This window comes from Ursus americanus, chromosome 7 (genome assembly GCF_024610735.1).
Source record: "Ursus americanus isolate L20-20 chromosome 7, mUrsAme1.1.p, whole genome shotgun sequence".
Lineage (NCBI taxonomy): Eukaryota > Metazoa > Chordata > Mammalia > Carnivora > Ursidae > Ursus > Ursus americanus.
Genome location: NC_142133.1, coordinates 1466752 through 1480508, shown reverse-complemented (window position 1 = coordinate 1480508; position 13757 = coordinate 1466752). Strand labels below are relative to the sequence as shown.

The 13757-nt window shown below is 38.6% G+C and overlaps 1 protein-coding gene across 2 annotated transcripts in view; it reads right to left on the bottom strand.

Annotated features, from left to right (window-relative positions):
- Nucleotides 1-13757, bottom strand: part of SEPTIN10 (septin 10) — a 59593-nt gene that overhangs the window by 7058 nt on the left and 38778 nt on the right. For both annotated transcript variants that reach the window (XM_087863222.1, XM_045771623.2), the window contains exons 7-9: nt 13000-13096; nt 11641-11809; nt 911-1043 (exon numbers count right to left, since the gene is read on the bottom strand). In XM_087863222.1, coding sequence (XP_087719348.1) covers nt 911-1043; nt 11641-11809; nt 13000-13096 — 399 coding nt within the window. The remainder of the gene's footprint in view (nt 1-910; nt 1044-11640; nt 11810-12999; nt 13097-13757) is intronic.

Below are 13757 nucleotides of genomic sequence, written 5' to 3'. Positions count from 1 at the left end.
ACATACATCCTCCCCTCAGATGCATACACACGCATATATAAAATACAGATGGCAAATTCCCTTCTGAGCTCATCCTTTTTGACCATCGTCTTAAATATGGCCATTTCACTTAAAAGTAGCCATTGTGGTTAGGTCTACAGAAAAGAGCTTAACTCAAATAAAAGTAAAATTATTGCTTGAAGAACTAGAAGTAAATAGTACTACGGAAATTACCTGCGATGTTTATGTGTACTCACATGCATATGTGCACCAAGGCTATCCAAAGGTCATCTGACCACTTGACTCATCTAGAAAGCCTGACTTCAAACTCAAAGAGCTACTTAACTGCTATCATAGTTACCCATTTCATAGCAAGCATCAATCCCAACAACTCTCAAGAACTCTCAAGAAAGCTTTATCAAGCCACAGCTGAAACATTTCTGGTTCAAACTTAAGGCATTTAAAACACTTCTTACTAATCTAGTCCAATACAAGTCCTTGGTGAACCACTTTTTTTTTTTTTTAAGATTTTATTTATTTATTTGACAGAGAGACAGCCAGTGAGAAGGGGAACACAAGCAGGGGGAGTGGGAGAGGAAGAAGCAGGTTCCCAGCAGAGGAGTCTGATGGGGGGCTCGATCCCAGAACACCGGGATCACGCCCTGAGCCGAAGGCAGACGCTTAACGACTGCACTACCCAGGCGCCCCTGGTGAACCACTTCTAATGGAAGACTATTTATGCAAAAAGGCCAAAATTTCTATTTGAATTCAGATTTTTTAAAGTCTGTATGCAAAGACTATGTGTTAAGATATCTACTTTTTAATGAACAACAAGTAGTCTCCAAGAGCATCTCAGCTAAATCCTTGAGATGAATCTCCTAACAGGACACCTAAAAAACAAATACAGATAACATCAAACCAGCATACTTGCCTCTCTTTCAGCTTCTTTCAATATGGCTTCTTTCTCCTTTACTCGCTGCACAAACATCTGCTTCATTTCTTCTTCCTTCCTCTGACGTTCACCATAAAATTCATGTCTTTTGGCTTCATAGGTCTCTTGAAGACTAAAAAGTTATTTGTGGTGCTCTCATGTTAAAAAATGATGTACGAAACTTGCAAACACTCAAACTTCTCGGGTTAAGCCTTATAACTATAACAACACGTACAAATACCCTCTTACACAGAGCAACCCGAAACATGACATTTCCTACAGCATGAGACATAAAAAGCCACCAGTGCTACAGCTAATAGAGGGTACGAGATTTCTGAAATCTCTGATTTATCAAGTCCTTCACAAGAAGTATTCTCACTTCACCCCAGATGAATTCCTCTTTCAGTCTTTGTTAATTAGCATCACTGTACCTGGAAACTTTGAAGTCATCCTTGACTTTTCCCTTCACCTTATCTCTGTATCTGATCACCAAGGTCTGGGGATTCAGTCTGTGACCTTAACATCATGTTGATCCAGTCTCTGATTTCTACAGATATTCTGCTACAGCCCAACTCAATCTCAGTGATTTTCTGCCTTCACTATTACAAACTAATGTCTTAACTGATCTCTGGGCTTTTAGTTCCTCTTTCTAACTTCTTGCCACTCTTAAGATTTTCCAAAAAACCCCACAGATCTCATTATCTTTTTTTCCCCTGCATTAGTTATCTACAAAATAAGGTCCCACCTCCTTTAAATAGCACTTAAGAAATTTCACAATTACAGACTGATTCCCCTAATGAATATGGACTCCAAAATCCTCAACAAGATCCTGGCTAATAGAATCCAACAGTACATTAAAAGGATTATCCATCACGACCAAGTGGGATTCATCCCTGGGATGCAAGGGTGGTTCAACATTCGCAAATCTATCGGTGTCATACATTTTATCCAGAAGGAAAAATTCAAAAATCATATGATTCTCTCAATAGATGCAGAAAAAGCATTTGACAAAATACAGCATCCTTTCCTGATTAAAACCCTTCAGAGTGTAGGGATAGAGGGTACATTCCTCAATCTCATAAAAACCATCTATGAAAAGCCTACAGCAAATATCATTCTCAATGGGGAAAAGCTGGATGTCTTTCCCTTAAGATCAGGAACACGACAAGGATGCCCACTCTCACCACTATTATTCAACATAGAACTAGAAGTCCTTGCAACAGCAATCGGACAACAAAAAGGGATAAAAGGTATCCAAATCAGCAAAGAAGAAGTCAAAATGTCTCTCTTCACAGATGACATGATACTCTATTTGGAAAACCCAAAAGAATCCACTCCCAAACTATTAGAAGTTATAGAGCAACTCAGTAATGTGGCGGGATACAAAATCAATGCTCAGAAATCAGCTGCATTTCTATACACAAATAATGAGACCGAAGAAAGAGAAATTAGGGAATCCATCCCATTTACAATAGCACCAAAAAGCATACGTTACCTTGGAATTAACTTAACCAGAGACATAAAGGATCTATATTCTAGAAACTATAAATCACTCTTGAAAGACATTGAAGAAGACACAAAAAGATGGAAAAATATTCCATGCTCATGGATTGGAAGAATTAACATAGTTAAAATGTCCATGCTACCCAGAGCAATCTACACTTTCAATGCTATCCCGATCAAAATACCGAGGACATTTTTCAAAGAACTGGAACAAACAGCCCTTAAATTTGTGTGGAACCAGAAAAGGCCACAAATCGCCAAGGAATTGTTGAAAAGGAAAAACAAAGCTGGGGGCATCACATTGCCAGATTTCGAGCTGTACTACAAAGCTGTGATCACAAAGACAGCATGGTACTGGCACAAAAACAGACACACAGACCAATGGAACAGAATAGAGAACCCAGAAATGGACCCTCAGCTCTTTGGGCAACTAATCTTTGATAAAGCAGGAAAAAACACCCAGTGGAAAAAAGACAGTCTCTTCAATAAATGGTGCTGGGAAAATCAGACAGCTACATGCAAAAGAATGAAACTTGGCCACTCTCTCACACCATACACAAAGATAAACTCCAAATGGATGAAAGACCTCGATGTGAGACAGGAATCCATCAAAATCCTAGAGAACATAGGCAGCAACCTCTACGACATCAGCCAAAGCAAACTTTTTCATGACACATCTCCAAAGGCAAGAGAAACAAAAGATAAAATGAACTTGTGGGACTTCATCAAGATAAAAAGCTTCTGCACAGCCAAGGAAACAGTCAAAAAAACTAAGAAGCAGCCCACGGAATGGGAGAATATATTTGCAAATGATGCTACAGATAAAACACTGGTATCCAAGATCTACAAAGAACTTCTGAAACTCAATACGCGAGAAACAAATAAACAAATCATAAAATGGACAGAAGATATGAACAGACACTTTTCCAATGATGACATACAAATGGCTAACAGACACATGAAAAAATGTTCAAAATCATTAGCCATCAGGGAAATTCAAATCAAAACCACACTAAGATACCACCTTACGCCAGTTAGAATGGCAAAAATTGACAAGGCAAGAAACAACAATTGCTGCAGAGGATGTGGAGAAAGGGGATCCTCCTACATTGTGGGTGGGAATGCAAGTTGGTACAGCCACTCTGGAAAACAGTGTGGAGCTCCCTTAAAAAGTTAAAAATTGAGCTACCCTATGATCCAGCCATTGCACTACTGGGTGTTTACCCCAAAGATACAGACGTAGTGAAGAGAAGGGCCATATGCACCCCAATGTTCATAGCAGCATTGTCCACAACAGCTAAATCGTGGAAGGAGCCGAGATGCCCTTCAACAGATGACTGGATTAAGAAGTTGTGGTCCATATATACAATGGAATATTACTCAGCTATCAGAAAGAATGATTTCTCAACATTTGCTGCAACATGGACGGCACTGGAGGAGATAATGCTAAGTTAAATAAGTCAAGCAGAGAAAGAGAATTATCATATGATTTCTCTCATCTATGGAACATAAGAACTAGGAAGATCGGTAGGGGAAGAAAGGGATAAAGAAAGGGGGGTAATCAGAAGGGGGAATGAAACATGAGAGACTATGGACTCTGAGAAACAAACTGAGGGCTTCAGAGGGGAGGGGGGTGGGGGAATGGGATAGGCCGGTGATGGGTAGTAAGGAGGGCACGTATTGCATGGTGCAGTGGGTGTTACACGCAACTAATGAATCATCGAACTTTACATCAAAAACCAGGGATGTACTGTATGGTGACCAACATAATAAAAAAACATTAAAAAAAAGAAAAGAAACTTCACAATCTAATGTAATTCTACCTTTCCAGATTCATCTCTTACCAAACTAATCCAATCCTCCTAAGGTTCCAGCCATACTAACTATTCATTGTTCCTCAAACCATACATTTCATGCTTTAAGCTTGTGGAACTCCTGTGCTCCAAGGCTACTGCCCACCTGCCAACCCCCACTCTAACCAGCTAATCCTCTACTCCTCAAGGCCAAATTCAAATGCAACTTTCTCTATAAAGCCTTCTCTGGGAGTGTCTGGGTGGCTTGGTCGGTAAGCATCTGCCTTTGGCTCAGGGCATGATTCCAGGGTCCTGGGATTGAGCCCTGTATCCGGCTCCCTGCTTAGCAGGGAGTAGTCTGCTTCTCCCTCTCCCTCTGCAGCTCCCCCTGCTTGTGCTTGCTTCTCTCTCTCTCTCTCTGTCAAATAAATAAATAAAATCTTAAAAAAAAAAGGGGGGGGGGCTTCTCTGGCCTCCCCAGTTGGAACTAACTATGCTTTCTAAGCACTCTCATGGCACTTTGTTTGTACCTCTTCTTTGGCATTTATATCCTACTTGTCTCCCTCTTCTAACAGATCATTATCTTTGTAACCCAACTATCCAGCAAAGCTCTCTAGACACTTCAGGCTCTTCATAAATGTTCATTTAATGACAGAAATTGCCAGAAAGTAGAGCCAGATTTAACCAAGCAGAACAAGGATTGTCCTGAAACACTATGCCCAGCTGCCCTTTCTTATAGCATTTCAGAGGTATAACAGACCTTCTTATACGTCACAAACACCAAGACCTTCCATTTCGGCTCACTATGAGACTATCCCAAAGATCTAACAGGGAGTACAAATATACCTTCCAGCTGTGTTGCAGTGAGAAATTTCTACTGCTTACGAAAGTATTTTATATCTAAGTAGATATAAATGTGATGAATTAAGGAATTTTACAATTTTAAATAAAGTCCCGCCTCCTTTAAATAGCACTTAAGAAACTTCATGATCTGGCCTAATTCTACCTTTCCAGATTCATCTCTTACCAAACAAATCTAATCCTCCTAAGGTTCCAGCCACACCAACCTATCCATTATTCTTATAACTGGAGAAATAAATCTTGTAAGTATAGAACTCCAGAAGTTCAAGGAGAATCAGAGTAAGAAATGCTGCACAACAGCGATTACGGCTGGTTGTGCAGGCTGTGCACAAGCAGGTGTTCTGAGAAGGAACAAATCCTAGATATTGTCTTTAAGAGCAAAACGTACAAACTGCCCTAGATAACTGCATAAATGCCCCAAATGTCAAGGAAACATTTCACTTTTTAGCAGGCTTTTTGTTTTTCTGTGTTTGTTTTGGTCTTATTTTAAAGCAGCCTCTCTATCTATCAGGCTGCTTTCATCATTTTCAGAAACCTCACGACATTTCACTGATCCTACACTGGACTGATACCCTTTAAAGGACAAACTTGGTTTAAATAATGCTTTGAATTCACACCAAATGTAAATTTTAAAACGTTCTCATTATCTGTTTATTATAAGCACTTGAGTTGCTTAAGAGGAAAGTAAATCTACCTGGCAAAGAGAAAAGACGTAACATTTGTTGAATAGCTGCTACCAAGAAGGTACTTTTCTGGAATCTTTTATCTACCTAATTCCCATAGCATCCATGAAGAACAAGCATTAATACTCTGTTTTACACAAAAGAAAACTAAAGCTCAGAGTGGTAAAGTAATCAAAGCAACATAGTTGTAAATAAAAAGCTGGAATTTGAACCAGGTCAGATTTTTGTTTTATCAAAAGAGTAAAAAGTCATGTACTGCTCCTGCATATTTTCCATCAAGTCACATGGTTTTTCAACTTTGACAACCAGAAGCCAATTTTAAGTAAAATGAATTGTAAAGAAACCTGCACTACCTTTCAAAAGGTGGTAAAGAAACTCCTGGAAGATTTGTAAGAGAACAATTTACATACTTAGTGTTGTAAAACTAATGCAACTACTGTTTACTATCATGGATTTATTCATTAAACGAAAATGAAAAAGTTTTCTTGCTATTTCAGTATAAAATTCTTGCTTTTTCTAGTCTAAAAGTAGCTTGTCCCAAATATTCAATGAAACATATTACTATACTCGCAAATATCACTGATTTAAAGCAAAGTTTAAAACCAAAGAGGAAGAAAAAAAATTCACAAATGCTCATATTCCTCAAGAAAATCACTGCAGTCCCTTCACTTAGGACTTCTTCGTGTTTCATATACAGTTCTAAAAAGCCTTCCATTTCTGCTGTAGACTAAATGCAAAAAGTTTTTTATTTCCTGAGAGTTCCAAAGACACAAATTTTACAACACAAAAAAATTCTGTCAAACACTTAAGCAACTCTAAAATACTACAAAAATCTTCCTTTCAAAACTACAGGTCCCTCAACACTTCAAATGGCAGATTCTGTACTCAAATGTTAAAGATGATTAACTGTGGGAACGAGAATGGTTATGTTAATCTAAAATAACTTAGGGATTTGAGGTTTATAAGCATTTCTGATCTAGCTTAGATAATTAAGATCAGTTAACCAGAGGAGCATATAATGCCATTTACTGGGAACTAATGATAAACACATGAATAGTGTTGAGAGATTAGGACACTAACTATGACTCAGCATAACCATTCACAATAAAATATAAGTGGAAAACAAGCTGAAGGTCTGGCAGTAAAGAGAAACAGAAGTCATCCTAACAGGTTCATATAGCTGTTTTTTAATTGATAGATACAATATTGAGGGATGGATTTTACATGTCAACCAAATCATAGTGACTACTGTTAGGTATATCCCAAATTAAATGGAAAATATTGCCCAGAAAATAGATTATAAATTCTTGAAACTGTAAAAGACTTCCTAAGACATTAAACTATAATGAACCATAGACGCTTTACCAAATAATTTATTCACAAATAAGAAAACACCAAGAGAAGAAACACTCTGCCATGCCTGACTCAAGAAATCCAGTGAGAAATGTCTTCTCTCTAAAGGAGAGCAGCCTAGGCAGGCAGAGTCCTCTCTTACACTGAGATCTAGGTTCCCCATCCTTTTTTGCTTGTTCGCTACCCAATCTGTTACCTTCTGTAAACTGAAGAACTTCCTTTTTCCAATTTTCCATTCTTCATTTGATCAGTGAGCAGATGCTTCCCAAACTGAAGAATGGACTTTCTAAGCAATCTTTGATTCTGAATGCCCACCATCTACCTATACCTCCTGTTGGTATTAACCTGATTACCTTTTGGAGAGCTACCTCTTCCCCCTGGGGATATAGTCTGGTAGAACAATTAATTAGATTCATGCCCACTCCGGCCAAGACAAGGGTATGCGTCCTAATTAGGCCTACTGGACTAGGATAAAAATTGTCAAGCAGGGAATAAAAAGGCTGGAAATGGTTTCAGGTCATTCACTCCACTCCCAGCATAGAATGAAACTGGTTTCTACCTGTTCTAAGTATTCGCTTTGAATCTGTAATTCTTGGCTGATGTAGTCTTCCATAACACTACTGCCCTTTCTGTTTTAGATGGAGTGGTCTTCATTATTTTCAAGGAGGTGTAAAGGAAGCAACTGGATTGTATTACACTGCTGTACTTCTATAACCAGAACTTGATCCTCAGCTTCAACACAGCTGATCTCTCCTTTCCTGAAACCCTCCTTCACTTGGCTTCCAAGACATGACACTGCTGGCTTTCCTCCTTCCTCTACGCAAGGCTTCTCAATCTCTTCTGTCTGCTTCTGCAGCTGACAAATACTAGAGTGACTCAAGTCTGTTTCCAAGGTAGTACCTTTCTTTTCAGATGTACTTCTCTCTCCAGGCAATCTCATCCATATTCACATTCAGTTAGCCATCTAAATGCTGACAATTCAAGCTTATTCCTTCAGCCCAGTCCTCTCCTCTGAGCTCCAGAAAAATATCCAAAGTGCCTATGCAACATTGTTCACTTGTATGTTCCGGAGGAAACTCAAGTCAGCAGGTCCCAAACCAAGCTTATGCTACATCAGGCCCATCATTGCTGCTCCACAAAAAAGCCAGTCCTTCCAGAGATTCCTATCTCGGGGAAAGGTACAACCATGTACACAGCCAATGAAACCATAATACCAGAAAACTAGAAGTCTTTTTTTTTTTAGCAGCACCTTCTGGCATTTCCTGCTTCTTCACCTCATTATATCCAAACAGTCACTAAGTTCTTGCAATTTCATCTTCTAAATATGTCTCAAACACATCCAGTTCTATTTTCACCACTTTCACCTTAGTCCAAACAATACTCTCCCACTGGTCTCTCCTAAGCACCTTTGCACACACTTTTTTTTTTTTTTAAGATTTTATTTATTTATTCCACAGAGATAGAGACAGCCAGCGAGAGAGGGAACACAAGTAGGGGGAGTGGGAGAGGAAGAAGCAGGCTCATAGCAGAGGAGCCTGATGTGGGGCTCGATCCCACAACGCCAGGATCACGCCCTGAGCCGAAGGCAGACGCTTAACCGCTGTGCCACCCAGGCGCCCCTGCACACACCTTCAATACTTTCTTTGCATTACAGCTAAAAGTAATTTTTCAAATGCAAATATGGTACGATAACTCCTTGAATGGTTTTGCCTTTCCCTTGGAACAAAGCCCAAATCCCAACCAGGTCCTCCACAGTTTGACTCCTGCCTACCTGTTCTTTCAATCTTATGCCCTCAATTTGTCTGCTCTCCAGCTGCACTGACCTTCTTACAGAGCTCTGAAGACGTTATTCTCTCTCTGCCTGCAGTCTTCTCATGTCTTGCTCTGATTTCCCCAAATTATTAGCTCAAAACAGTAACAGCCTCAAGAAAATCTTCTCTAATTTTCCAGATTAAGTCAAGAAACCCTGCCCCATTATATACCATCTCTCCTTTAGTGCACATTTCACAACTGTGATTAACTGCAATTCGATTTTGGCCTCCCCTATAAGAATGTAAACTTCATGAGAGCCAGGTCTATAGGATCTTATTCAGTATTATATCCCCAGCACTTAGCCCAGAGCCTTGCAAATAGCAGACACTTTTAAAATGTTTATGATTTGGGGGCACCTGGGTGGCTCAGGTCATGATCCCAGGGGCCTGGGATGGAGCGCCACATCAGGCTCCCTGCTCAGTGGGGAGCCTGCTTCTCCCTCTCCCTCTGCCATTCCCCCTGTTTGTGTTCTCTGGCTCTATCTCTGTCAAATAAGTAAATAAGATCTTTTAAAAAATAAATTAAATAAAATGTTTATGATTTTTCATAATATTATGCACTGCTGACTCCCAAATTATCCCAGCATTGAGTTCTCCCTAAGTGCCAGATTCATTTATGTAATAACCTACTGAAACTATTCACTGGCATATTCATTTATTTAAAAAATTTATTTATTTATTTTAGAGAGAGACAGAGAACACATGGTGTGCATGAGTGGGCAGAGGGGCAGAGGGATAGAATCTTCAAACAGAATCCCTACTGAGCGTGGAGCCCAATGCAGGGCTCGATCCCACAACCCATGAGATCATGACCTGAGCTGAAACCAAGAGTTGAATGTTTAACCCACTGAGCCAGCCAGACACCCCTTCACTGGAATATTTAATAAGCAACTTAAATTTAACATGTCCAAAACCTCTCAATTATCAACCATAACCCCTAAAATCTATCCCTTTCCTAGTCTGCTCATATCAGTAAACATTACCACCATTCAGCCAAATTCAGGTCATTTTTCAGTGACTGGAGTTGTCCTTGATTTCCACTGTCCTTTACATCCTATATCCAAACCATCAATGAGTCCTATGAACTTTATCTTCCAATCAGATGTCCTAAATGTGCTTCTGACCACCTCTACACTACCCACCCTGATCTAAGCCTTTATGGTCCTCACCAGGACTACTGTAGCAGCATCCCTGACTCTTTTCCACAAAGGGCCAGAGTGTCCTCCTCCCACCTCCACACCAGAAATTCTGTAAGGCAGGGTTTCTGTTTAATCCCACAGTGCTTACATACCCACTGACTAGCAGTGTGTGAAAGCATATGGGAGATAAACAGCAAATATCTGCTAAATGACTGAGTGGAAATTTTAACTTAAATGCAGATTCTCAGGCACCATCCCTGGAAATTCTGAACCCTCATTTCTTAATCTTCCACAGATGCCTATGACTGACCCTCCAAGCAACCTGAATCCCTTTTCTTAGAGTACTTCAAAGCTGTCCCATTTGCTCTCACTCAGGATTCGTGGCTTAGTAATACACACTGAGACCTCTGAACTGACCCTCAGACTTGAAAGAACAAGAAGTGAAGCCTCCTCTGGGAAACACTAGTGAAGCCAAATCTTCAACAGAGAAAATAATTTTATCAGAATTGGTCTGTAATCAAAAGCACAGCATGCCTGAAATTGGTGAGGAGGGGTTAAGTATATATAATTCTTAATTTATCACACTACTAGAGCTAAAACACGAATTAAAACCGTAGATTAAAAAATTTAAAAATTTAACCTCAGCTACTATTAAATCTTCCCAAAGGTCATATGCAATGGCAGCACTGATTTAATGTTCTCCTTCTCCTTCTTTTTGTGTTTACTAGTTACTAGTAACTAGTTACTAGTACAAATACTAACAGGGAAATGACCGAAAGGCAAATAATGAAATGGAAAAGAAATCCTTAGTTCCACAACAGAGTTTTTTAAAGAATGTTTTTCCTAAAGATCTCATGCTTTCCTCCATGCAAAAACTGTTCTGGAAAGCTACATCAAATCAAATTTGATGTAGTAGGTTAAGGATTAGAGTTTCATGTTTACATATCTTAATAAAAAAAAAAAAAAGTCAGGAATGTGGCAGCACAAAATTACCCAGCAAGTTTATAACACTGAATGCTGTAATTACTGAACAAGAAGGTCATCAGGCTCTAAAATTCTTATAACTACCCTGTAATATTTTAAGAAACAGTCTAATCCCTGACTCCCTACAAGCACTTTCATTCTTCCTTTGTAAGACATTTTCCTAAGTTTAAGTCATTACAAGCTTTCATCAAGATAAAAACCAAGGTTTTTTTGGTTTAATCTGATTCACATTCCAGGTTTTTTTTAGAAGAACAGATAAATATACTTTCATCTGTTTCAGAAAAATACAAACACAGAAAAATACAAACACACCAAGTAATGAGAGTTCTTTCCTTTAGTTATTCATTTTAGCATGTACGAAGATAATGGGCTTCTGCTATTATGTTCTTTCTTAAACTCTCTGAGTCAGGTGAGGTATTAGAGACCCTTCAAAAGCAAGAAGGCCTCAAGTGGTCTGAAAAGCACAATAATTAATCATAAGCAAATGATTCTACTTCATTGTTTGCCAGATTTCTGCAAACCACATTCTCCAACATCCTGGATATGTAACAAGGTACAACCCTCTCTAACTTTGGTTGGCTTTTCACAGAAACCCCCTGTTACCTGAGTGGCTTATTCTCTGGGCCCACATCTGTAAAGCCCATTTCCTCCAGTTTGCAACGCCTGTAAAGTTCATAATGCCTAGTGTGGGTCTGTTCTCGAAGATCTTCCATGTTTGTACAAATGAGCATTTCCCGGAGCTTTACAAAATCACAGTGGTTTTCATTTTCCACTAACCAGAAAAACAAGAAAACAGCAACACCAATTTTTAATTCCTGGCACACAGCATTTGTCAAATGAAAGAATCTATAAAAACACATCTGAAATAACAGTGAAATGATCAGTCTAACACCTGTGACTGTTTTATATAAGGAACCAAGGAAGAAACTCTTGCATTATACACACTGAATTATAGGCAATGTAAATGAACAGATTGGGAAATTGCTTTAAATTTAATACGCAATGAATAAACAGGAAAGAAATACGTTACCATATGCTCCAGTTATTTCACTAATAATTTGTTAGCAGCGTACAAACCATCCTTAGGGCATTTTATAAAGCGCTTAAAAAGAGTCTGTAACATTATTTTACTAAAACTTCAAAGTAGTAATTCTGTGTACTCAAGATACCATCTGTACATGCTATAATTATCAAATTCTTTTTATACAATGCTACATTATGATGCTGTGTTTGACCCACTCAAAATTAGTGAATAAATACACTTAGTTCTCCTTACATGGTCCTTCTTCTAGGGTTATGGTGACCAGAAGACTACAAATAACTGTGTAACTGTACCCAATAGTTTTAAGTACAATTACTGTTTTTGTATTTTTTATTTATTAAAAATGTTAAGTTTTGTCAATACTTTTTACTAACTACAAATCTGTCAATTTAAAAAAGCAGCAGTACTGGGAAACCAGTACTAGCAGGGGTAATTCATTCCCCATTAATAGCACCACCAGTAAATGAATGAACCAGACAGTACTAATTACTTATTCATTATAATGCTAGATAAATCCTAAAGTTTTTTAATTGGCTGACTAGTTTGTTTTGGAAATAGTTGGCAATACTTTGACGATTGCAAATACATAAATGTACAAGATGGTTTACTGTGCCTAGAATTACCTAGTAATTAGTTTATGTATGCTTAAACACTAGTATTTATATTCAAATTCTGTTCTGACTAGTGCTTCCCACTTTCTAAATGTCTTGGCACACCAGGCACAAAATGTTTGTGGTATAATGGAGAAAATGGGGAAGCTCTGCCCAGCCTCCACACACTTGGCCTAAACAGAACACATTCCACTCTTCTGAATACCAAATCATAACCCAATATAAGCATCACCTCAGAGAATGCACTGAATGCAACTTTCAGACTGTTAGGGGATACACATATTCCTAGTCATCATTCATCTCGTTTACCTTGTACAACACCCCAAGGGTACTGGCGAGCTTTGACCATCTTATTTCCAACTTTTACCTCATCCATACTTCCTACAACTGCAAACGGCAAATGTCCCTGGAAAGGAACCATGATATCAAATCATATCTCACGCTATTGTGATAAATGACTAACTAAAAGTTTTATGAAAGTAACAGATTAAAGAAAATTTACTAAATAACAAAGTTATTAAAATCAAATGATCTGCTTTGCCTCTGATTTTATTTATTTTAAAATTATTTTATTTTTTTAAGATTTTACTTATTTATCTGTCAGAGAGAGAGAGCACAAGCAGGGGCAGCTGCAGGCAGAGGAAGAAGCAGGCTCCCTGCTGAGCAAGGAGCCTGACCCAGGACTTGTTCTCAGGATCCTGGGATCATGACCTGAGCCAAAGGCAGATGCTTAACCGACTGAGCCACCCAGGCATCCCTGTACCTCCAATTTTAAAACTTGGCAGTGAATATATTTTATAAGAGTACATCTCAGGCCCTGTAAAGAAAATTATTCATTGAGCATCCCCCACATGCAGGGTATCATGCATAGGAATAAAAAAAAAAAAAATTCTAGTATCGGTTATCATTTCCCTCAATATTATCCTTGCCCTAAAAGACAATGTTGAGGAAATTACACACACACACACACACACACACACACACCCCGACACACAAAATAAATAACTAAAATATATAGCCATATTTAGTGTATGCGCAGATGTATGATACTAATACAAAGTAATATT